At 38.5% G+C, this 25,452-nt stretch overlaps 1 protein-coding gene across 1 annotated transcript; it reads left to right on the forward strand.

Moving 5' to 3' along the window:
* The first annotated feature begins 1,390 nt into the window (after positions 1-1,390).
* On the forward strand, positions 1,391-25,452 carry OPN4 (opsin 4). Its single transcript, XM_009649218.2, has 12 exons — positions 1,391-1,417; positions 8,759-8,901; positions 10,826-10,959; positions 12,131-12,334; positions 14,189-14,360; positions 15,260-15,424; positions 18,645-18,752; positions 19,907-20,087; positions 23,171-23,323; positions 23,855-23,923; positions 24,379-24,417; positions 25,261-25,452. Exons 1-12 carry the CDS (start codon positions 1,391-1,393, stop codon positions 25,450-25,452), a joined length of 1,587 nt encoding a protein of 528 aa, XP_009647513.2.

The following is a 25,452-nucleotide window of genomic DNA, read 5'->3' on the forward strand; positions in this document are numbered from 1 at the left end:
GACTATCAAGGAAAAGGAATCTGCAGCACTATAGGTGAGTGCCTTTGATATAGAGGCAGAGCTTCTGTTCACGCAAAGATACGCGATCCCTTTTCCCTCAATTTAAGGTTAGGTACTGCAAGTGCTAGTTTAAGGAAAGGTATGTGAGAAGGGGAGGAGCTGAGGGAATACAGTTTCCACCATTACTATCACAGCCTTCTCACAAAGGCTTTCCTGAAACAGTTCACACTATCTATTTTTATTACCTACTGCAATAAGGCTAATAGCTTGCAATAGGGTCATTTTGACGGTGGGTGGGAGGCCTAAACTCTGTGATATTCAGGCTGTAGTATCTGCTAGAACAGCTTTTTCACACTCTGTGCCTAATTCTCTACTGCGATTAAACTTCACTTTACCACAGCGAAAACCAGCTTTCACCTGGGAATACAGCAATTCATGTTTCTTCGCACAGTGCAATGTAATGGAAAATTTGTGTGAATAAGAATCTGCTCATGTAAGCCCTAACTAAACAGAACTGAAGAAGAAATCAGACAACTCTTGAAAGAAGTGGTTATTTGCTGTTCTCTGCCTAAGGTATTTGTGTGCTTTTTTTTTTTTTAACTGAAGAGCAGAAAAGGATGATGTCAGTGGGTTTTATCCCTATTTTTCAGTTATTTTTAGAAGTGGACCAACAAACAACAGTGACCTAAATTCTACAAGACAGAAGTGCGCACAAGCACATTGTTAAATATCAGACTCTATTTGAGTTCAGACAATTTCAGCAGAACTGTACACATACATCATCTTTAAAAGCAGACTACAAAAAAACTAATTCACCAATCCAGTGAAAATGAACAACAAGGTCTAATATTTAAGACAGGTAATGAAGTCAACCTTTTAACTTCTTTGTCTTCACACAGGGATTATGTGGATATAGCATTAAAATACAGACATAAGACCGTCAAAGGCAAAAAAGATAACAGCACTTTTAAGTGGGCATCAGTTTTATGCTGTCATTAAAGTGAAGCTGAAATCTGGATGGAACAAGCTTCAAACTGGGCATGTGCGGACCCTGCCATCTCCTGTATTTAAATGGAAACCGCTGCTGCTGCTACCCTTTGCTAAGCTGAAGATGGAGCGAAGCAATCTGAAGCTCTAGTAAGAAACTCTGCACTGGATCTCACATTATTCCAGAGAATCTGGCAGTCTGCTTTACACACACACAAAAAGGTAATTTACCTGACTTGAATTCAGAGGAGAGGTTTTTTTTGGTTTTGCTTAGATATTATTCACCTGCAGAATCAGCCCATTCAAAGGGGCATCTCTTGTCCCTTTTGAGGACCCCAACGGCACCAAAACTGTGGACTTCTTCAATGCATGGAATGACTCGGAAGCCAGTGCCTACATGCTGATGGACCTGCCTCTTAGAGCCCCAACAGTAAGTGTTTTCTGTCACTAAAAGCTGTAGCAAGTAGTTCTGCTGGCAAAGCTGGAATTCATAGAAGTTTAAATGGCCTTTTAAGGTGCATGTATACATTTAATGCTGTAATGAAATAATGAACAACATAATGAAAACTTAAAAATCTTCTTTTTATTCCTTTGACTATTTACTGCAGAAAGGACAGTAAAAGCAGTGTTTTTCAGCAGAGTTACATGGGCAGAAGACAGGGAGGAATGTCTAATGGCAAAGTACACCAAATACGTTGCAACCTATCAAAACAAGATGTTCTTGTGTGGTAAACAGCTGTTTAGCAGTTCAAGCACAATGCTCTCTTGTGTTATTATTCAAGATGGAAATCCCCATCATTTCTGTAATAGTCTGTAAGTGCAGTGGAATGCTTATGTAAATGATAAGAGTTGTTATTTGCAGTTACCCAAGAGAGCTGTTCAGAAGGTTTTCCCAGGTAAGTTCTACCAAAGCTCTTTCTCAGCTGTTCAATACCAAACAGAAAGAAAATTTCCTTAGAAGCGTGATGGTGAGAATCTGTTATGATGACACTTCAGGATGGAATTTATTTGGGCACACTAAAAATATTCTCCATCCCACCCTACAAGCCCAAACCAAAGTCCTCTTCACAGTTGTGTATCTCAGTATACTATTAGGACTACAAAATTTTCTTCGCCTGCTGCTTATACAAAGGTCTCTATAAAAGTAAAGAATAAAAAAAATGACCCAAGCTAATTTCTAAAGTTTCTCAAATCTGAAATTCAACTTAAAATCTTGATGTGGTCACACCAGGTATTTTGGCATGGTCCACATAACACAGCGGACACTTAAAAATTGCGTGCAAGTTTCAAACACTCCAGAAGTTTTTACACATATAGGATGTTGGATTGAGTATTTCAGTTTGACCCTAATTTGTAATGAAGGACAGGTAAATATTTTATTATCTGCATAATAAAAATACAGTCTGTTTATTTATTTTCTTAATAAAACCTGGATGTGCACAGTGTATTACAGGAAAATAAACAGAGAAGTGTCCTGAGCCAAGGCGCTTACAAACTAAATTAGATGGATAACATATGAAAGAGGATAGCAGAACATAGCAGGAAGGCAGAAGAGAAACTGGAGAGCGCATGGCAAAATGGAAAAGGATGCTGGGGGACAGAGTGATTTACATTGGAAAATTAAAAATGGGATTTTTTCCTTATTCTGCTGAAAGAGGTAATGAGCTGCCCGTTTCCTCTCCCTAGGTCAAGTGACTTGTATGGTCAAACTTTTGCATTTTAATTTGACACAAAGATTGGTTTAAGAGAATTTCAGGATGGAAAGCAATATGTGCTGCTTGCGGTTGAGATTAAATCCGGAAGACAGGATACAAAATCTGCTATCCAAATTGCTCAACAGGACAAACATCATCTATGGAAAGCCCTGCTGCCTACTGGAAAGAGGGCTTAGCAGTTGGCGTCACCCTGCTGAAACCATAATTGAGGTGGGATTACACTCCTCTTTGTGCTGCCTGTCATCACAGAGCAAGTGCCTACAGAGGCAAGCTCAGAAATCAGAGCAAGGCACTGTGAAGAAAAATAAGTGCTATCAGTTGTTCGAGGCCTCTTGTAGGTAGGCGGTACAAACATTGCACCTAGAAACCCTAGGAAATTACAGTATTTGTGTTCTGATAATTTTTCTAAACTATATGATTTGTTGTAATGTGAAAGGCCTAACACTACCATTGGCAGTGTAAGTCATACTGTGTAAATAAGCAGCTTCATTACCTGTGTTGGTAGGAAAATTAAGAACAAAGAAACCTGATATATTGCCAAAGTCAGTGTCGGGCTGCTCAAATCCCCAAATGACCTTATGAGGATTCCTTCTTTCCCTGTAAGTATAAACTAAACCGTGCTTTATACTCTTGCCATTGGGAGAACGTGAGGAGTGGGCTATATCAAATATGATTTATATTCAGTACAAGTATTTACATACATGGCCTTGCTCCTATCATCATCACTGTTAGCTTCAGGAGGACTTGAGTAATCAGCGTCTCCAAGTGAACAGTAATTAGGCGACATGATTTTTTTCTTACTCTGAAAAAGAACAGATTTTTTTGCCCCAATAATAGCTGAACTGTGTTTTTTGCATGTTGTCCCTTTTTCACTTATACACAGATATTTTTCTCAGGCTAGGGGGGGAAGGGTTGGACTTTTAAAAATGGTATGTATTCTACTAGCAGTTATTCAGAGGTGAGCTGGTTTGGTTGGTTTGGGTTTTTTTTCATCAATTATGAAATAACTTTTTAGAAAACCTTCTCTTTAGGAAAATGTGTACAATAAACAGATTCCCAAGACAGAACAGATGCAGGCATCAAATATTCCTGGGTTTTCTATCTGATCTGGACTTCTTTCTAACCTGGGCAAATCACTTAGGAATCGTGATTTTGTCCCGGACTGCAAAGGAATTGCTTTATCCTTTTACCTCTCTTCAGACCAGTGTCTTGAAGGGTCTCGACAAACTTCATGGTGAAATACAAGTTCTGCCCTACACTGATGTTCTCTGTGGCTGATTCATTTTTACCCCTTCTCTGCTTGCACGAAGCCTTAGCAGAAGGGAAGGGACTGTGCGCTGCTCTCTTACTGAAGCAGCAGGCTGGCTCCTCAGATTGGCCCTCCAGGAAGAATTCTGCCTCCCTTGTAACCAGCTGTGGCAGCAGGCCATAAATGTAGAATAACAAGGCTCCATGTTGTGCTGCAGCCTCCACAGACAAGGCCAGAACAGCAAGGATTTAGACATATTTATCTATCAAACATTTCCTTTCTACAGACTCCCCAAAAGCATCTCAAGTTTGTAAGTCTCAATCAAGTTTAATGAATGATAACTGAAAACACAGTCAGTTCTGGTTTAGTTGTTTTGTTGTAGGCAGTAGACAAGCATTCCTGTAGGGAGAACAATGAGCATTTTAAGAATGCAGACTGCATTAAACCTAGGTGTTTCCCTCTCTTCTAGTGTTTCCACAAGGATACACTTAAACCTGCTGGAAGGAAATACACTCATGTGGAGCAACTTCATAACTTCTTGCCACTGACTCACATGAGGCAAACGATAGAGTAGGATTTAGAAAAGGATTACACCTATATATGGAGGATAAAAATATCCTCCACTAAGATTATCCTTTCGAAGGGATAATAACCCTGGTTTAGGGTACAAACCAACTGCTAAGACTCTATACTGAACATGAAATTTCCACATCACTGTTCATTACGCATGTTTCATAGCTCTGTGAAACACCCAGTCATGGCTAAAGGCAGGCTAGGGTTTTGTCAGGAATGCTGGTCTGATTGGTGTGGCACTTCCCAAGTTCCTTTACCACACCAAAATTATCCATGTGATTTTGCAAAACTTTAGTGTAAATAAATAATAACTGGCATGCCTATCAGCGATTAAAAACACAAATTCTTTTACAGTTCTAGGAAAAGGCCAGTTTTCATATGCACCCAAACAATATTATAAAACCTGCTTTTAAGGTTGACTAAAGTGCCATCCTTGGCTAGAAAGTATGTCCTCCAACTGACCCTCAGTTTCCAACTTCACCCTTACTGTGAAGAAATTTTCTTATGTTACAGTTACTACCTTGATGTGCTCCACAACTTTCATGATCATTTGGTTTGCTTGCTTGAGAAATGTGCAATATTTATCTTGACTGACTGTCAGGAAGTTGGTGCTTCCCAGTGAACTGTTTCCTACAGAATTAATACCGACCTAAGCCACCCACAGCACAGTAGGCCTGTGGGTATACTGGCACCCAGTGGTCCAGAGCCTCAGATACAAGCATCTTTTATTTGTTGACTTAGGAAAGCTGTAGTCCATTGTCCATCCACTGGAAAATGCCCAAAGTCTTAGCTTCCAGTTCAGTTTGTTTGTGCATTTGGTGATGTTTTGAACATGTTACATTAAGTAAACTGTTGTCATATCACTTGGAAGAGAAATAATGAGGTGCTGGTTTTGGCTGTTCATTTTTCTTATCTTCATTACGAGGTGTTTATAAGAAGGCAGCTGAACAGAAAAAACATGCAAGGCAACAATGCTCTGTATTATCAATGCAACTGAAATAATTGTTCAGAGTATTCTCAAAGGACAGTTGCTACAGTGGCGATTGCAACAGTGGGATTTTCATTTTCCCCTGCCAACCACGTACTCATACCATGGGGCGACAACAGAAGACCGAGACTAAACAAGGCTAATCTGCTGGAGCAACTGAATAGAGAAAAGCTTTGGGTATTGTCTGATTTCTTGATTATCCTGCTGGCCTGATTTCCTCAAGCGCTATCTTTTTCTCCCTGTCCTTTCTTTTGACCTGCAATTCCCTTAAAAGATCTAGAGCTCAACTTGATACAGGCATGCGTTTTCCTCCTCTTGTAAGGAAGCTGTATGTGTGCAACTTAGTGATGAATTTGAAGCGCTTAGGCCTGATCTAATGCCTCGTCGGTCAACTAGTACCTTTCTTTGACTTAAAGAAGCTTTGAATCAGTTCTGTATTTCCAATAAAGAGAGTGAAATTACTTTGTTTTAATAATTGACTTTTCCCTCTTCCTCTTAGAGCCCAGTTAAGCACCATGGTAAAAATCCCAGGCCTACAGGAAGTCCACACTAAAATGTGAATTTATTCCTCTTTGCCACAGAACTTTCTTTGCCCTTATATTTAGTATTATTTATGTCCTATCACTGCTCTAATATAAATATTATTCCTTTTTTTTTCCACACTTGACATTTTTATTGACTCTCAACTTGTTTCATTCCTGGATAAGTAATTTTAAAGTCTTCTACTGTCCCCTAAACAACCTTTCGTCTCTTGTGATTTTGCTGTGTATTTATATTTATCTTTCAAATTTTTCCTTGTCCTTAGTCCTCCACAAATTTAATTCAAATTAAAGCCATTCTAATCTGTTCTTTGTAGCCAAAACAAGCTCCTTTAGTCGCTTCATTTCTGTTACCGTGATCCAGTTCTGATTAAATGGATAGCTACAGGGAAAAATATCAGAAATCTGCATGCCATTAATAATCATCATCAACCCTGTTGATGCTGTTTAAACTGCTGTAGAACAGCATTTAAAAATCTTCTAGCTACAAGGCTAAGGATAAAAAACCAACAAACAAACCAAAGAACACCCAGTCTCATTTATTTAAAACAGTTTTATCTCAGACTCTCCCTCTCCACTTGCTATTACTATGGGATTTTTTTCTTATTTTACTGGCAGTGTGTTAAGCACAGCAATTTCTATCTAGGCAAGATGCCCATTGATGTTGATGATGTGATGCCAACTTACACTTTGCTGCAGGAACCTGAACAATAAATGTCATGATACTGTCATTCAGTTAGTGCATCAACCTTCACATTTTGCTCCAATTATAGTAACAGCCAGAGCTACATTTTCTCTCTCTAAGACCAGAGTATTTGTCCAGCATTTAATTGCTGCTAATGTAGAAACCCAGGGAGTGCACTCTACTTGTTGAGGATTGCTGTGGGCAGAGCTTCAGCACACAAGCAAAGACAATCTCTTCCAGAATTCCAGATGCTCCTGGGGTTCACCTCTTGCTACTGGCACATTGGTTTTAAATACAGAGTCTCTAATGACTTCAGCGCAATCTCACAGATTTATTCAGAAGTAACATCTGTCTCTATTGTCTGAAAATACCCATTTCCTTTGATAACTGGGGTGTTATCAAAGGCATTTCTGAGTTGCACTCTAATGGTGAATGCCAACTACTGACAACTGTAGCATAAAAGGGAGAACTTCATATCTACCTCTGTGCACTTTCCTCTTTTCCTACCAGCAACCTTCCTTTCCCTGGGAAGGAATGACTGCGTATGACAGCTGTACCATCACCTGCCAGTACTTGTGACTGCAAAGAACATACTCAGCCTCATAGCATTATTAAAGCTTGGTACAGGCACAAAACTAGGTACAGGCAATTCCCTTGTCCTGCGTCCTAGGCCACAGCCAGGTAGGTTGACAGTATTCACAGTAGGCAGGCTGCAAGCAATTCAAAATATTTCCCGGGCTTTTTTCCACTCTGGTGTGATTCTTGTAGGTCAGTAGCTGAGGAATGCCTTGGCTGCAGCTTGCAGGCTTGAGCTATAAGCGGTGATCATGGCATGCCATTCCAGAACAAGTGCCACCCTTGGAGAGAAAAGCCTGGCTATGGAGACAGGATCTGTCCATGCAGATGAATGAAGATAGGGCTTGGTATTTTTCATGACTACATTAGCTGGTTGGAGCTGATGCCAAGACACGTTTAGGACAGTGGCAGTTGCACAGAGGTGTTTAAGTCTGACCTTATATCAACAGGCAGCAGAACAGCGATGGTTTGGACAGCTGTTCTTCTCCCCTCTTCACTTTCTATCAAGTCATCCTGCTTCCTGGGTGCAGCCTTATTGTTTGCTTCATTACTAATCTGGAGTTGCTTGGCCTAAAATGTGTTTGTGGCTCCTGATGTTTAACTAAAAAATGTTTTTAGAGAATTGTTTAAAATGCTGTTGTCTTCAAGCTTGGGTACTGAATTTTACTATGAGTTATTAGTTGATTAAGATGCAAATGCCTTCATCAAGTGCTTTACCACGTACTTCACAGAGAGCAAAAAACATTCAGTGCAGAGGAAAAACAGAACTGGTATGGAAACCAGGCATAAGGTATAAAGTATTTGTGGTTTAGTTTTTCTGATCCTTCATTTAGTTTCCAAAAGACTCTTGCTTAATGCTGCCAGGCTTTTGGTAACTAAGTCTTCAGGGCAGCGAGCAATTAGGTGTTGTTCAGTGGGAGAAATGTAATAGCCATACGACTAAAGGAATAAATGCACATTTATCCATAGAAGATCATTTCTACTTAGTTAGAGAAGTCTAGCAAGTGATGTCAGAGGGCCACAGAAATCATACTTCATAAGTACAGAAACCTTCCTGAAATGAAAACTACAGCAAACTTATCTGTTGTTAAGTAAGTAAAGTACTGCATTACTTGATGTCAGATGCAATAAAAAGGGTCCCTTCCTGTCTCTCTTTTTCTCTTCTATATCCTTATCTTTCTTTTGGGAGAGGATAGATTGCTCTTATTCAGCAAAATTCTACATCATCAATAAAGGTATAAACTGCCCTTTGACCTTTGCACTGCTGATGGCATATTTATCTCTTGAAGATGATCAAGAGTAAACATAATTTGAAAGCAATTAGCTTATTCTAACTTCTTTTGCTTGCTGTCTTTCTGCATTCTTGCCCATTTCCTCTTCTAGAGAAGCACATGCCAGCTTGTTCAGTAAAGTCTGACAACCTATGACCTCTTGTTTACTCCACAGAAGATGACAATGCAAGATGTTCCTGGTGCCTTTCCTACAGTGGATGTCCCAGACCATGCCCATTATACAATTGGAGTAGTCATTCTTATAGTGGGGATCACAGGAACGCTGGGTAATTTTCTGGTCATCTATGCTTTCTGCAGGTACCTTTCATTTGGATTTTTTAAATACTTGAATTTATGAACTTTAACAGTACCTTGACTGTGCTCTGCAAACGCAGCACAGGCATACTATCAGACTACTATGCAGACATAGTACAATGCACCAAGAGACATTGCTGTAGGAAAAAAAAGCGGCAACCTGCCATTTCCCTCTGACTTCTTCCCATTAGCCATAGCAAAATTGTTAGCAAAATTGCAAAGAATCACCCTGACATGACAAGCAATAGAAAAGCAGCCAAAGCAACAACCTTCCCATGAATTTTTTTCTACTGTATGAACTGTGTCTGCATTGGACTGATGGGAAATTTTGCACCTGTCTCTCCCACATCTCTTCTCTATTTTAGATGTTTTCTGCCTCTTGCTGCTTACTACTCAGTTTCTTTTCTGCTTCTGTTCCTTACTGGCCATGCCTCTTGCTTTCACATTTTCTAACACTTAGCTTATTTGATTTTATCTAAAGCCACATTCCAACTTTTATATCTGAAGGAAATTGGATCTCTGACAACAATGTGATATTTTCACCATTCCTGTTCACTCATCCTGTTTCTGTTTTGTCATACTGGGGCAGAGCATTGGTGTGATGTCCAGACCAGTGAGCTTCTAGTTCATGATTGGTATTTAGGCGCTACTGTAATAAACCAAAATAGTAGCAACTATATGATAATTTGGCTGTGTTAACTAAATGACTGGAGTCTGGATGAAGTAGTCTGTGTCTCGAGCCTATACTTATGTGGTGCATTAAATGGTAGGTTTCAGTATGTGCATTCGGAGTAGATACCAAGACTTAAGTGCGAACGACATGGCCTTAAAAAACAGAAAAGGTGTTGGCATGCAGACCAGATATGTGAGGATAAGTATATGAGCTAGCTTAGCTGTTTGGCTGGTCCCATACAGGAAATCCAGTCACAGCAGTTGCAGTTCCACCAGAGGACACAGCTTGTCTTCATTTGAAGATGGTATGAAGACAGAAAGGGATGTTGATAGCAAAGTATCAAGTACATCAGAAGTTCAGAGGACACATCAGATGCCTACAAGCATCTACATGCAGTCTCAAGTAATGGCAAACTGTAAGACAGCCAGCTGCCCAAACCAGAAATATGTTCAGTAACTTTGCAGACTACTGAACAAATACAAGCGGCCCATAAGCATCTACTAATAATATCTCCCTGCTCCTAAATTGACAGATAGGGGACTGTAGTCCTAGTGATTGATTCTGGACCAGTGCAAGGAACCCATCATTTATTCTGGTGTTTTTCAATTGTGTCTAAGACTGAAAATTTGAGAAAGGAGCTAAAAAGTTACACTGAGCCCCAAACTGAGGAGCTCTCAGTTGAGCTTTTATGTGTACCCTTTGAAACATCGTACTATAATATTATGAATACCATATATAGGCAGGATACGCTGAAGGCTGGCTATTGCTCTCTTCAAAGTCAGTGCCTGGGCCAGTGAAACGAGAAGAATTGATGTAAAACAAAATGCTTGATGTGGTTCATAGTGAGTTTGCTTAATCCCTGTATTTGGAAGTCACTGTTGATCTTAGCAGCAGTGGAAAAGGCAGTCCCCTCCCCTTGCTTAACATGACCCAGATCCAGCAAATCCATAGAGGACATCAACTTTAATTTCCTGTTAATCATGGACATGCAGTGCACCAGGTCAGGATATTTAAAGAACAATATTATTTATCCCCATCACTGAGCTGGTTCTCAAAACAATCCTCTAAAGTGCACAGGAATATAAATGTGTAAAACTGAGCCTTGCTTACGTTCTCTAGTGAGGGAAATAAGAAGCACTCTGCTCTAGCTTGCTATGTAGTGTGCCTTGTGAAGCTGCCAAGGCTCACAGGAAAGAGTAAAACCGTAATTACCAGTGCAGCAGTGTTCAGCCACATTCCTTTTGATGTTTTTAGGAGTAGGAGCCTTCAGACTCCAGCCAACGTATTCATCATCAATCTAGCTATTAGTGACTTCCTGATGTCCATTACACAGTCTCCAGTTTTTTTCACTAACAGCCTCCACAAACGTTGGATTTTTGGTGAGAAAGGTTTGTATATATTCTTTCTAATAAAACTCTAAGTATGTTCTTACCATAATGGCAGTTAATGTACTATTTCCTTATCCTCAGGTACACTCCAATGTTGAGAGCATTTCTCAACATTGTTTCAATGTTGACACAAATGTTTCTTTGAACATTTTTGTCTGTAAGCAATAAATACATTCCCACCATGGAGAGGAAAATTACACACATAAGATACAAAGGTGATACTGGCAATGTAAGGCACAGGGCTAGTCTTCTTGCCAGCATTCTTACCTAAACATCTCCTAACTTAGTTACAGGCAGAGTCCCGTGACAAAGAAGCACCACTCCCAACACACCAGCTTAATAGCTCTTCTAAATAACCTGCTCTGGGACTTGCACCTGGCAAAGTGAGACACGAAAGCTTGGCAAAAGTGAGTTTTCACAACAGAAATATTAACTAAACATTTCCTGTGCAATAAGAAAATGTGGAATGAAGGTCCTTTCATTCTTCCTCTGTAAGTGTAGTAAGAGGCAGACTAGTCTTTGCCTCTTGAACAGATCTTAACAGAGAGGAAGGTCAGAGAGGTAATGGTGCTATTTTGATCTCTGATGACCAAAAGCACATTTTTTTTAGTTCCATGAAGTGTTCAATTGCATACATGTCAAAATAAAAATAAAAAACAAAACAAAACAAAACCCTGCTTCTAATCATTAGGTTGTTTGAATAATTAAAATAACTCATTAATATATTCATAGTCTGCGTATTTACTCCAGTTATGCTGACCTTGAGATATAAATCATTCCGTGATATCAAAGTAGCTATAACCCATTGTTAAGCAAAACAGCTGTTTCTACGGGAGCTGCAGTAAAACTGGAGTTAAACAAGATATTAATGGACTGCTGAAATGATCCCACTAGAAACATCAGAAATCAGTGAGTCAAAATATGTTAAGTATCACTGTCTCCAGCAATTCAAGCAAACAAAATCTTTGAAGTTTATCTCCATGGATAATGTAATTAGCAAGACAGACAGCAGCTTTGAAATGGCATTACAACTGCAGGAAAACTGAAGTTCCATTACTTTACAAATTCCAGAAGACATTAGTTCACAAGGAATACAGACTTGATCTCCCCCAGAAATTAATTAGCATGGGTAGATTAATTTCACTGCTACTTCTGTCATCTTCATTGAAAGGCTGTGAGCTGTATGCCTTCTGCGGAGCTCTGTTTGGCATTACATCTATGATCACTTTGATGGTGATTGCCTTGGACAGATATTTTGTCATCACAAAACCTCTGGCTTCTGTTGGAGTGATGTCTAAGAAGAAAGCCCTAATAATCCTGGTAGGAGTCTGGCTGTACTCTTTGGCTTGGAGCCTCCCGCCCTTCTTTGGATGGAGTAAGTGAACTGGAATAAAAGTTTTTTTTCCCTCATAGCATTGGATTAAAGACCGATTACAGGTATAGAAGAGGGTTGAATTAATGGCTTGCATATTAGGCTTGAATAAATCAATTTAAAGGAAACTGATAAAATACATATTGAAACTGAAGATCTCTAATCAAAAGAAATCAGTGTGTATTACATCATATTATATAACAATGGCACTATTCCTTAAGCTCATTACTTACTGAGTAAAGAACAGTAGATAAAATCAAGGCCAAAATTTATGAAGGATGTGCATGCCTATTATCCCATACTACTTCTGTTGAACTAAATTCAACAGTATAAAAGTGAAAGAAATGTATTTGTGGTTTTTTCTGATGACTTTTTTTCCTCCCCAGAGGTGATGTGTAAGATGGTAGTGTCAATCTACATTTCTTTATTCACATAAAGAAGGAATACAGTCTGAGTATTTTGTGGAAGTACCTATTCACTAAGTCTTGACTATGTTCTAGATGGGCAAATTCCACTAGGCATTGGTCACATTCTCCATTCAGCCAGTACCTTCACTAGGGCTTCCAATAAGGATGGCAATTAGTAATAACTAACTAATTTGCTTTTGTAAATGTGAATTTTACCCCTGCAAATTGGAACACACACAGAGCATCTTGGTCCTTGCAATCTTGTTGCAAGAGAGTCTCTGTTGTTCTTCCTCGTTTGAATCCGCCTCACTACCATTAATTTGTTTCCTGTGAGTCACCAGTTTCAGTCAGTAAATTAGAATGAACTCATCATGCAAAACCCCAGCCCGTTATTGTGCTCCCTAATTCCAGAAGAGAATGTGTCAGCGCGGCTGAGGTGAGAACATAGCAGTGTCTGATTTTCCCAAAGGATGCTGCAACCAACTCAGTTACTGAGTGGAATTTCAGCAGATTTTTGTTATTGTCTTGTTATTGTCATTCTGGTGCCCCATAAACATGAAGCATGTTTAAGCAGGCAAACCGCAATACTGGAAGCAGCCTTTAGTTGAATGAGGAGCTGTTAGAACAACAAAACTGCAATATAGTCTTAGATTCTAGATTCTTAATTGGAGAAGGTGCAATAATTGCTTGAAGGGTGTTGTTATCTTGTAATTAGATTCTAATAGTACCTACAATACTAACTCTCATACAGCAATTACATGCATCTGAGCACGTCTGGTACAATACTTTTAAGAGTTCAACAGAAGAGATCACTGTAAATAGTGAAAATTAAAATATAAAAGTAAAAAGACATTGCTGTTGACAATTCTTTACTTAACAGTTTGACACAGTTTCTTTAAGGAGATTATATTTTATTTCAGGCAGAATATTATGTATGCATGATTTTTTTTTACTTGCACTCAACTTTACTTCACGACAAAATTAATTTGATCTGCACAATAAATCTCCCTCCATTGCACAGTAAAGCTTTTTTAAGCACAAGCTTAAAAAAGTGGTAGCTATAGCAATCGGTTTTGTTTCACTCCTTGGGAAGACAGCAATTTGACAGGAAATGGAGATACTTAAAAACAATATGGGTCTGATCCACTGAAGTATTTGGAGAGATGCCCTTTGACTATGGTGAGCTTTAGACAATATTTGAGTACTGAAACAAAATTATTCAATTTTCCGGTCTGAAGCCTTAGACTGCCAAACATAAATACAATAGGGCAACAGAGTAAAAGACAAGAAAAAGAGGTGCTTTAAGCCAAGAATCGTGTATCCTTTTAACCTCTTTTTCCCTCTAAGAGAACAGGACTAAATCTCACGTTATTCTGAGTATCTTTTTCTAACTGCTGCACTCAGAATTAAGAATCACTTCATGGCTTATGTCTTCTGTCTTTCTTTCTAGGTGCATATGTGCCTGAGGGTCTGCTGACTTCCTGTTCCTGGGACTACATGACTTTCACACCATCAGTCCGCGCCTACACGATGCTGCTTTTCTGCTTTGTCTTTTTCATTCCTTTGATTGCTATCATATACAGCTATGTCTTTATATTTGAGGCTATCAAGAAGGCCAACAAGTAAGTAGTCAATAATCTTAAGTTTTCATCCTTCTGCTTAAGTGACTGCTTGTTTTCTTGAAACAAAGATTAACAGAAGAAAATTGGGAAGTTTTTAGCTTTTAATTTGTATGCATGACTGAGACAGGAAACTTAACAAGAATTCTGTCAATAGTCAGCAAGATAAGAAATATGATCCTTAGAAGGACCATTCCTGAACTTAAGCCAAAGCTGTTCAGTATATTGTCTAATGATGCAGAAAAGGGTATGAGTAACAGCAAGAGAAATCTGAAGGATGAGAAAGGACTACTACAGAAATTAAACAACCAAAAGAAATACTAAAGGGACATCAGAGACAGCTAACTACAGTGTATCAACAACTATTCCACAAAAAAATAGACGGAATTGAAGTACAAATTCCATATTTGACAAAGGGTGAAAAAGAGGTAAAACATTTCATCACAGGTCTCTGAACAGAAACTACTGTTGTAAAAATAAAGGCCAATGTCTGCCACTACATTTGCAATCTGTAGATACCTGTCTTGTAGATGTCAGCATATGGAGTCACATAGCTGAGAAGCACAGAGTAAGAGTAAGGTACCAAAACCGGACCTAGGGAAGCAAAGACCTCTCTAACTATATTTAATATAGAGTTGTTCAATTGGCTCAAATACCTGATTTATGTGCAAATTCTTCTGGTACAGGACTATTTTCTTCACTAAAGCACATGTGAATTTTGCCATTGATCAGTGCAACAAAAGTGCATTGAATTGTGAAGGACCAGTCACATACATAAACTCATTAAAAGCGCATGACTTCTAGCATAAACTAGCATAAGAGTAAGTGCTGCCCCATTTTATGAAGCTATTTGCTCAGTTCCCTACCTCCTTTTTTTGCTGTTGTATGTTTATTTCCCCTAGGTCTATTCAGACATTCGGATGCAAACATGGAAATAAGGAAATCCAGAAACAGTATCACAGGATGAAAAAAGAGTGGAAGATGGCCAAAATTGCACTGATTGTCATCTTGCTTTATGTCATTTCCTGGTCACCATACTCTGTTGTTGCTCTGGTAGCTTTTGCTGGGTAATTATGAATGTATCAGCAAGGGAATATTTAGTGAAAGCAAAAGGTGTAAAACTGTAAAAGACAGATGAAAGTCAAAGCTACCTGTCAAGTTTAATGCCTGAAGTGCATCCAAAACATTCATGTATTTAGGACTGACATTTAACAAATGAGGTATATGCTGACTGTGATTTTTTCTTAGTTTGACTTGAAAAAAAAAAGAAAAAGAAAAAGAAAGTAGGAAGGTTATTACTGGCAACATAACATTACTGTGCTGATGACTTCTGAATGCAGGTTCTCTATGCTAGGATATTTGAACTATCTGAACTTTATTTAGCACCAAAGTGCCAAATAAGGGGCCCCAAAAGATCCACCCAGGGTTGATTCTCTTTTCTTTCTCCACTTTTTTTACTTACAGAAGTTTACTAATTTTCTTTTATTACATCAAACTGCTGCAATTCCTTACATATACAAGCAAGTTCAAAATTAGTACATACTTGCATTGGGGAGCTTTTTGATGCTGGATATAAAAGATTGTAAATATAAATCATTTAACCATGATCTTAATCTATTTAATAGTCAGCATTTTATACAGTAATTCAACAAAAGCATGATACTATTAATACAGTATCTGTACATAGCTTGACACCAGACTATGTTGATACAATCCAGGTACAAGTAACAGATTGCGGCTCCATGTGGATATTTCTCCCATGTTAACGTGAATTTTCTTGTGCTTCAGTTTAGCCTTTGTAAAATGTGTGTGGCTTTAGAAAGTCTTGTCAACTGCAAATCCTCAGGTGGAAGACTACTATGGCAGTACAAACCACTTCCATTTGTATTTTTCAAGTCAGAAATAAAAAGTAGGTTTTCCTAAAATTGGATAAATTTACTGCATTTTGGGAGGCAGGGGTGATTTTTGTTACACACCTAATGAAGAGGTCACTGCAGGGCCCCTTCTCTAACACAGCTTAGGAAAGCAGCTTCCTAAACATAGCACTTCTAAAATCTTATGCTTAAGAAGAAAAAATGCTGAGAGAAGAGGATTCTCTCCCTTTGTATGCAGAGGGACAATTCCATGCAGCAGCAAATATTTTGTCCATGAAGGTAAATCACTCAGAAATGTGAATCCTTAGGATGCATCCCAGTGTCCTGTTACCTATCACAGGGGGACTAAGGTACTGGGCACCCACCTCTGGTGATATGTGACCAGCTAGAGACAAAGGAAGAGCAAGAACACAAAGAAATGTAGCACAGTTACCTTGCAGCACTACTTGCTCTAAGATACCTCAAAAAAAACCCAGAAAAAAAAGAGATGCTTTAAGCTAAGCATTTTAGCTATGTAGAACTGTCAGGCTGTCCCATACGATTCAGCAGCTATTTTAGGATGTGTTGAACTTGACTTGTAGCCCATGTCTCACACTGACAAATATCTGAACAAATGGACAATTTTATAACTCTACAGTATGTGACAAATGAGCATTTGCAAATTTTGCTCATGAAGACATCTGGTGAGGAACACGGCTTCATTCAGCTTTTTTTCCATTTCTGAACTACGCCTTTTAGGCAATCCTAATCTTTTCAGAGATTAATAGACCAAGCCTGGAGGCCTTCTGTGGACTTTTATTACAACAAACTCAGACAAAATCACTGTATGCCATATATGGGAGGCGGAAAGGGAGTCTGTGGCTATGGTCTTGGACTGAAGACAACTCATCTGACAGAGCAACAACATACACAAAATGAAGGAAGAACCTTAATTCCTTTAGAAAATATTTTGGATGGGGAATACTGAGATAGCATACAGTCACGCTCACTAATATTGTTGGTCTACAGGTTGTATTTTCTGGGAATGTTAGCTTAGACAAAAGCCTTTGTCACTGCTTCTGTTAGCTGAACTCTCCATCAGTCTTATTAAAGTACTATCTCATCTCAGTGTCAAAAACTCCATCCCAGCAAGGTCATACTGTCGTGTGTTCTCCAGGCTCTGTGAAGAATTACACCTCTAACCAGTGCTTTAAAAGTATGATTAGGAGAAACCATGTTAAAAATTGTATATGGAGAACATGCTTAGCAGAGAAAAGCCTTAAGTTAGAGGCGAAATGGCATCTCAACATTCAGGTGGCTGACATTAAAATGATTCCTGTATTACCATTGGCAAACCATTTCCACCTCATCACAGAGCATCAATATTCCCATAGTATGATGAAAAATTTCTTCACCAGGAAGATAAGCTGCCACCTACTTATGCAACCCTCTTCGTTGTTTGTTTGCAGCACTCATATGAGACACCTTCTGAGAAAGGATTGAGGGGAAAACATGTTTTCTCCCTCCCATAATATTATAGGAGTACAAGGCTACCGGAAAGATGGAGGTTAGACTGTCTTCTCAGGAAGAAGAGCAGTGACAAAGAAAGGATGTTATCCTTGGGAGGAAAGACTCACTTACTGGGCCTTTTCACTTGGGACTCTTTCTACCAATGCCGTAAGAGGTCTTCATAGCCTCTAAACAGGTCTATGGAGAATTTGCCTGTAGAAACCACCTATGAAATGTGATTGTTATTTTGGTCTGAGTTGTTCTATTGACTTTCTTCTGACCAAGACCTTATGGGCTACTTCAGGCTACCTTCAAAAATAAACTGGCTGATAGCAGCATGGCCGATAGACATCAGTCGTAATTCTTTTATCCTTTAGAGTCATATCGCCTGCATACAGGCATGGTCACAGTAACACATGAGCATAACATATGACACCTGAAAATACCTTCCCTTCACTGTTTAGTTCAGAAAAATACTTCCCCTACACTTTTTAGTTCAGATCAGGCAAAAAATAAAGTTTGAATAGGAAAATAGATTTATTAATTATCTTTTTGCATAATGCCTCATTCTGCATACCTATTTAGTGATATATTACTCAGCAAGTATCTGCTGAATTTGGAACAGATAGATACTCTGATGAATGCACATTCATTGACTTTGTCCCTAGGATAAACAACATGGGAATTACCACCATCCTGAGTCATAGTAGTGAAGTGCTGCAAGAGAAGCCCCAAGAAAATCATGTTTCTCAGAAATGCAATTAAGCTGGTGTTGATCTTTACAGGCAGAGGATGTAAAATTTGTCCTCTCACTGTTTGGGTACACCTTTTACTCTCTCTAATAAAGCATTGTCTTGTCAGTGTATAACTGCATAGACTACGTAGAACTCAATACTAAATATGTAATGCATTTGCGTTACTCCAGGTACTCCCACGTCCTAACACCCTTCATGAACTCCATACCAGCTGTGATTGCCAAAGCTTCTGTCATCCATAACCCCATCATTTATGCCATCACTCACCCCAAATACAGGTAAGTTCGCTCTTATAAGCTATGTTTAATATAGCAAAGAAAATCAGACAGTAACTTTGTCACTTTCAGGACTAGTACATGAACTCTGCTCCACCTGCTCATTTTACCTCTGCAAGACAGCCTCGCCCTCCCCAAGAAAACTTCTCAATGCCATAAAAATGTCAGTGGAATTTGTACTTGGAAGAAATTACTATGCAGATGAGAGTTAGAGATGTTTATGGATACTGATCTGCACTTAGAGATTACATGATAAAAGACAGACACCTTCCCACCTCAAAGGAAAGCACCATAAATTTTTTAACTCTCTTTGTGAGAGATGCAGACATTTGTCAGTGTTGCAGATAGCAGTTTGTTAAATTAACCAGGCCGCTGAGAGATGCAATTTAGCAAGTCAATCCACCTCTTCCCTGTTTTGTGCATCCTCCCCACCCTTCTTCAAGCTTTCATATTTCGGACAGTATTTCTTCTGAGTTGTAACATCTAGGGTCATATCTAGGGTCATTACCATATCCAGTTCAGATGCAGGCTGTGAGATCTGATGGACGGCAGCGAAGGCGCTGTTGTTTCACCCTTGACAAAGACCTACTGGGGAACTGGGTAGAGAAGAGGTGGGCATGAACATCTCAGTGGGGAAGGCTGGGAGGAAAAGGAAAGCTAGGCAAAAGAGCTGCCTTACGCTGCATATGAGGAAAGAAATACTGTAATATAACTGCACATTTTGTACAACTTTACAGATAGCTGGCAAACAGATGTGGAAGAGGAAGCTAGAATAGCTGCTTAGGGGAAGATTAACATAATTCATTATGTGGTACTTCTGTGAGGTTCAGTTTAAAGGGACAGAATTTTATTTTTGCCCTGATTAAGCTGAAAGCAGATAAAACATCACTTTAATAGCTCCCTTCAGTTCGAAGAGTTATACTTTAATGCCCTTATCCCTGACAAGCAATAAATTTGAGTTCTGCAGAACACTGTGAATAAGTGATCTTGCAGGGTGACTTTATATGAGATATTGGAGATCTGGAAAACTCTTTTTGTATGCAGTAATTTTCCAGTCCATGCAGCATTAGTTCATCTCTCTGAATAAATGCATTGTTTATGACTGAATTTTTGTGCTAACAGAAAAAATCTGACTGATTCTACCTCTCATCCATTAGAACAGCCATTGCAACATATGTTCCTTGCCTTGGATCCCTGCTGAGAGTTTCTCCTAAAGACTCACAGTCTTTCAGCAGTTATCCCTCCTCCAGACGAGCAACTGTAACCAGCCAGTCTTCTGAGCTAAGTGGGCCGCAGAAAGGAAAAAGGTGTCTGTCTTCTCTCTCTGACAGTGAATCAGTAAGGGAGACACTTTCCATACATCCATTTTTAATTGCAAAGTAATTCATTTTCAAAGTGGTAGATTCTGTAGATGAAACGCATTATGCTGCTCATTACAAGAGCTCCACAGAAAGTAGAGGGACAAAGTGCAATAAAAGGCAGAAGGCTGAAGTGTAAAAGTAGAAGGTAGATCTTTTTATTCTTGATGGTATGTGACATTGAAGGAAAAGTGGAAAGATGGAACAACAGGAATTTTAGAAAGTAAGGGAAGCTTAGAGTCAGAGCACCCTTGAAAGTCTGATCATGCTTCTAGGATGTACTTGTCTGACCACAGATTTGGACACACAGAAAAAAGAAACTGCAGGTCACTAAATAGTTCTCTAGAGAAAGCAAGGTTGTAATGAAACAGATAATGCTTTCTGAAAGTGAAGTGGACTGTATTTGGAAACATATTAATCATCAGATTTAGACAAATCAGTAAATCCATTACAGGAGCGTTCTCACAGAAGAATGCAACAGCTTGCTCCTGCCAGCCCAAGCGAAACCAAAAGTTTTGCACAGCAGCTGGAAACAGGGCAAATATTTGGCATCTTAGGCTCCTGCAAACCTAGTTACATTACTAAGTAACTAAGCACATTAGTTAGTTCATTGCAATTGTTTTAAATGAAATTTCCAAATATATGAAAAGCCGTAACTTTCTTGGTGGTTCTTTTTCATAGTCAAGGTAATAATTGTATCTAATCCAGCCAAGCACTGAATATTGACAGTTGTTTTTAACAGTGACCTTTCAATTTTTTTTTGTACTGTATATTCTTTTGACTTCTCAGTCCATTCAAAATTAAATTCTTCTGGCTAGTAGCCATCATTCAGGTGGAAGGTTTTAAAACTGGCTAATAAAAAAGGAACATTTTAATATCGCAACTCTTAGATTGTGAATCCTGATTCTTAAAAAAACAACAGCCTGCTTTAGTAACACTGTGTGTCCCTGTACCACTATCGGTGCTGGGGAAGGGGAACCAGGCAAACAATTCAACAACTGTTTTTGCTTAGGAAAGCAATTCTTAGTACTTGAGATAAACAGGTGGAATGCAGAACAAAAATTACCTAAAGTAAAAAATTCCAAGCAATTGGCATGCTTCAGTCTGGAATTTTCTATAGCCTTGAGTAAGTTTGGATCTTGTTCAGAACAATGATGGAATCAAGACCTTTTGACAAGAACATATGTTTCCCCTAATTATTTGATTTGACCATAGAATACTCTGATTTATTAGTAATATCAGTTTAGCTGAAGTACAGAGATGAAAGAAGGGCTCAAGCTTAAAATAAACAAACAAAATTGCTTCGATAGTCGCTGATCATTTATTTTGGGTTTTTTTGCACCATATGTGGCTCAATTTAGCTATAAGATTTCTAGACATACATTCACAATGCGAAAAGGCTGTACATATGCTGCCCTGTATTTTATGTCAAGGCTGGTCATCAAACTGTAAACCGATAAATTATCTTTATGCAACTTTTTTGTACTCCTGTGGACACAAAGATATTCTGCACTTTGGAAAATTCTAAAGAAACAATTTCCAGTCAGTTCTTTGCAATGAAAAGGAGCCGAGCTCCGGAACAGATGCTCAGAAAATAAAGTTGCTTCCATTTTAAAATTCAATCAAGTGGGACTGTAAGTGCTAATACACTCTATGCATGGAATGGGAAGCACAGTACACATTTTTTAAAATACTGGGATCCAGACTGTCCTGTGGATATTTTGTTAAGCTCTTCTAAAAATCTTCCTTGCAGACACTTTAGTCTTGAGACACTTCACTCTGTAGATTCATCTTCATTATTGCTTCCCCAATAGTTAGAAAGCTGCTTCTGAAAATACAATCTTGATTGTCACTGTTCCAAATTAAATTAAATTTTCCTTCTTCTTCTTCTGTGTTCCCCTTATCCTTCTCCACCGTTACACAGAAAAAAATTATCCTGATCCTCCTTAGAGCAATCAATCTGTTATGTATTAAAATTCTGGTATAGCATAACTAATTGGGATTCTCTCTCAATAGTAACAAACTCGTCAAGTCAGTTTCTCCAGTTCCATCAAGGTTCATGTTTTTCTACACCTCTTATTTTTATTTTCTTCCCTGGGGAAATTTTATTAATGTATTAATAATGGAAAGTATCAAATATTGAAAGTATCAATAAATGCTTTGAGTATTTTCAAGCAATTATATACTCTCATCTGATGGAAGCTACATCCAAAGCACACAGATTGTGTATGAAAAACCCTTGCTGCATGAAAAAATTTAAGACAGTATGTTGTCCTATTATGTTCCCCCATTTTAAGGCAAGGTACACTGTCAAAAAGAAAACAGGCTGGTTTGCCATGAGCTGCTCATCACAACCCCATTAGCTGTTTCATTCTTTTATTATGATCTATGGAATTCTGTGATTCTTCCACATTGTAGTGAAAAGGCTGACAGAGTGAGGAAAAGGAACAGAATTTTTGACTTCCAGGAAATTCGTGTGGGTTGGGGTTTTTTATCTTATTATTTTTTTGTTTTCCCATTAATTGGAACAGTTTATAACATCAGGGCTCCTTCATGGAACAAAATGTTTCTAAAGCAGTGATTCTGCAGTCCCCAGACATCACCTCCTATTTATTCGTGCAGTCCCCAGACATTACCTCCTATTTATTTCTGCTTCCACCCAAGCCACTTCGGAAATTTTTGGCCCTAATTCCTCCAAACACCTGTGCTTCCTAATTGGGTACTTCCTAATTGGGAAACACTCTCCTCAGAGCTACAAGGTGCATCAGAGAAGGTTCAACAATAGACTATAATGAAACACTATTTTGTTTGAAATTTTGCAGCGGATCATGTTGATGAAAAAAAGAAACAGTAAGCCAAATTTTAGACTCAACAGACTTGATTGTTTGTACCTCTTACAAGCAAAGATTTTATGAAGTCATATGTGGCAGAACTTTTGTGCAATGTCTTTTATACAATGTCTGTCTCTTACAATTTCTGTCTAGGTAAAAATTATTTTCATGGGGCAAATTGGATGGAAGCCTGAGGAACCTACTGTGATTGTTTTTGCTGTATTCATTTTAGGGCTGTACTGACACAGAAACTGGTACCCCCAATATCTTCTCCAGACTTGCTAGCAGACAGATTTCCTATGACACGGGTAAAGACACAACTCAAACTAGTGACATAAGAGCCAAACTTAAACTGAAGCACCATGATTCTGGGATTTGTGAGAAGGTAATAGACTGCATTAATACCTAAATTCTCTGACAACTTGTAGGTTAACAAATCTGCACATTTTAACATAATTAATCATGAAGGTTCCTGCCAAGAACATGGAGATAACCTATGAGTTAACACAATGAGTAATGACTTAGAGGCTGTAAAAGATCGTCAGCTTTTTATTTCCACCCTGCTTCATTATTCAGCTTTGTAGCATTTCTGACAAGCAATGGTGCTGTTTTAGTGAACTTAGCATCTGAACAGTATGTTGCCTTATGTTTGGTTTTAAGTGTGTGTTCAGTAATATTTGTATTTCGCTGTCCAAATTACTTGGTCAATCTTTCTGTTGTCTCACAATTTGCTATCAAATGAACACTTATGGTGAGAGGTAAAAAACAAGGTTGTCTTTAGTGTATCACCACTTTTCAGTCAGTTGTCTGCTGTCCCCTTTTTTTCTTTTTCCCATACTTTGCCTTTCACATATGTAAAATGCTGTGACATACCTATATGTCATTTATGTCTTTCTTATCTGTGTTCATTTTTCAGACAGCTGTAGATGCTGATGACATATCCATGGTGGAATTCAATGTCACAGAGTACAATGCTACACCTACTGTAAGAATTATTATTTTAATATTTGGTATGGGTCTAACTAACTGGGACAATAAAAACTAATGACAACCCCAGTCTCTAAGCACAAATAAAGTTATTTTCTGAGATGCAAAAATCACATGATACTCCCAGCAGACTATAGAAAACAAGACCACAAAGGGTAGACCATTGCTGAAACTAAGCAGAAGGAGAACACGTGTACTACAGGGTTCTCCTTAAGTCCAACTTCATCAAGGAACTTGAATATTATCTTGAATTCAGTAGGACCCCTGATAAGGTCTGTGATTTCCTTAGTGGAGCATGGAAGCATTTTGTGCCATCTTTATGTGAATAATATACACAGTAAGCTGAGATAGATAGCCATTCCGATGGCCGTACCTCTGAGACAGTCAGAGTCTTGTGTGTACTGCTGTACTAAGTGACATTGTTAATTATTTAATTTTCTCTATTTTGGGTAGCACCAAACATCTAAAAAAAGCAACTTGGAGGAAATCAAGGTAAGTTTCTGAAACATGCCATATCACCTATCTGGTAAGATGTTGTGTTAGCGTCTATTTCTTCTTCCTTATAACAAAGCTACAGCAAACTGATAAAAATTTTTTGACATCTGCTACAAATGAGTCAACTTGCCTTAATTCTTGACAGACAGGAAAATAAGAGAAGAGTTGACAGGTGAAAACAAGCCAGTTTTATCTTTACAGTATTAACCCCAATGTAATATGAACATCTTAAATTATCTCTTTATTGTTAGTAGTGATCCTTATGAGCTACTGCTAGCCTCAACCTAACACTCATTTTTTGGTCCTGTGCAAGTGACAGCTAACATTGCTATTGTCAAAAAATGCTGATTAATCTTCTCCTCAATTCCTGCTTTCACTTCATTCTCTAGCTTGCTTCCCCCTTCGAACTATCCATGCTGTTATCAATATTTTGCATCACCTCTTGCTCCAAGGAACCTAAACAGTCCGTCTTTACGGAAGGATGCCTTACTTCATTGATTTAGTAGACTGTCTGAACATATTCCCAGCACTTTTGTTCATAGTTGAATATGCTGTCATTAGCCTGCTCTTTCATTAAAGTAGACCAGCTCTTAAGTAGCAAATGCAAAATCCGTGCTTTAGTACATTAACTTGTTTAACAGGTTTTTTTCTCGTAAGTTGTTCATGAAAGATTCAAAAAATGTTCAGATCTACTATTTCCTCCATCCTTTAAGTTTGGTTTTGAGTTAGTCATGGGGATTGGCTTATCTAAATATATGCCACTTTTTCATAGATGATGCAACCTGATCTCCTTGTAGATGTTTTAGTTTTCCATTTCTTTCAAATCCTTGCAACCTTTAGAGAGGTGAGAGCCTGAATAGTATTGGACAAAGAAAAGAAGAGTCTTACTGTGGACCACCTGCATCCCAGATACCCAGCATTACAATAACATACAGCAATGTCCAAGGAGTAGAGCTGTCTTCAAGATACAACTCTGGTTTCCTGTACCCTAAGATCAACAGCCACAAGCAGAACAAAAAGTCAAACAGCTAA

The sequence above is a fragment of the Egretta garzetta genome, unplaced genomic scaffold (genome assembly GCF_000687185.1).
Source record: "Egretta garzetta isolate BGI_Z169 unplaced genomic scaffold, ASM68718v1 scaffold280, whole genome shotgun sequence".
NCBI lineage: Eukaryota > Metazoa > Chordata > Aves > Pelecaniformes > Ardeidae > Egretta > Egretta garzetta.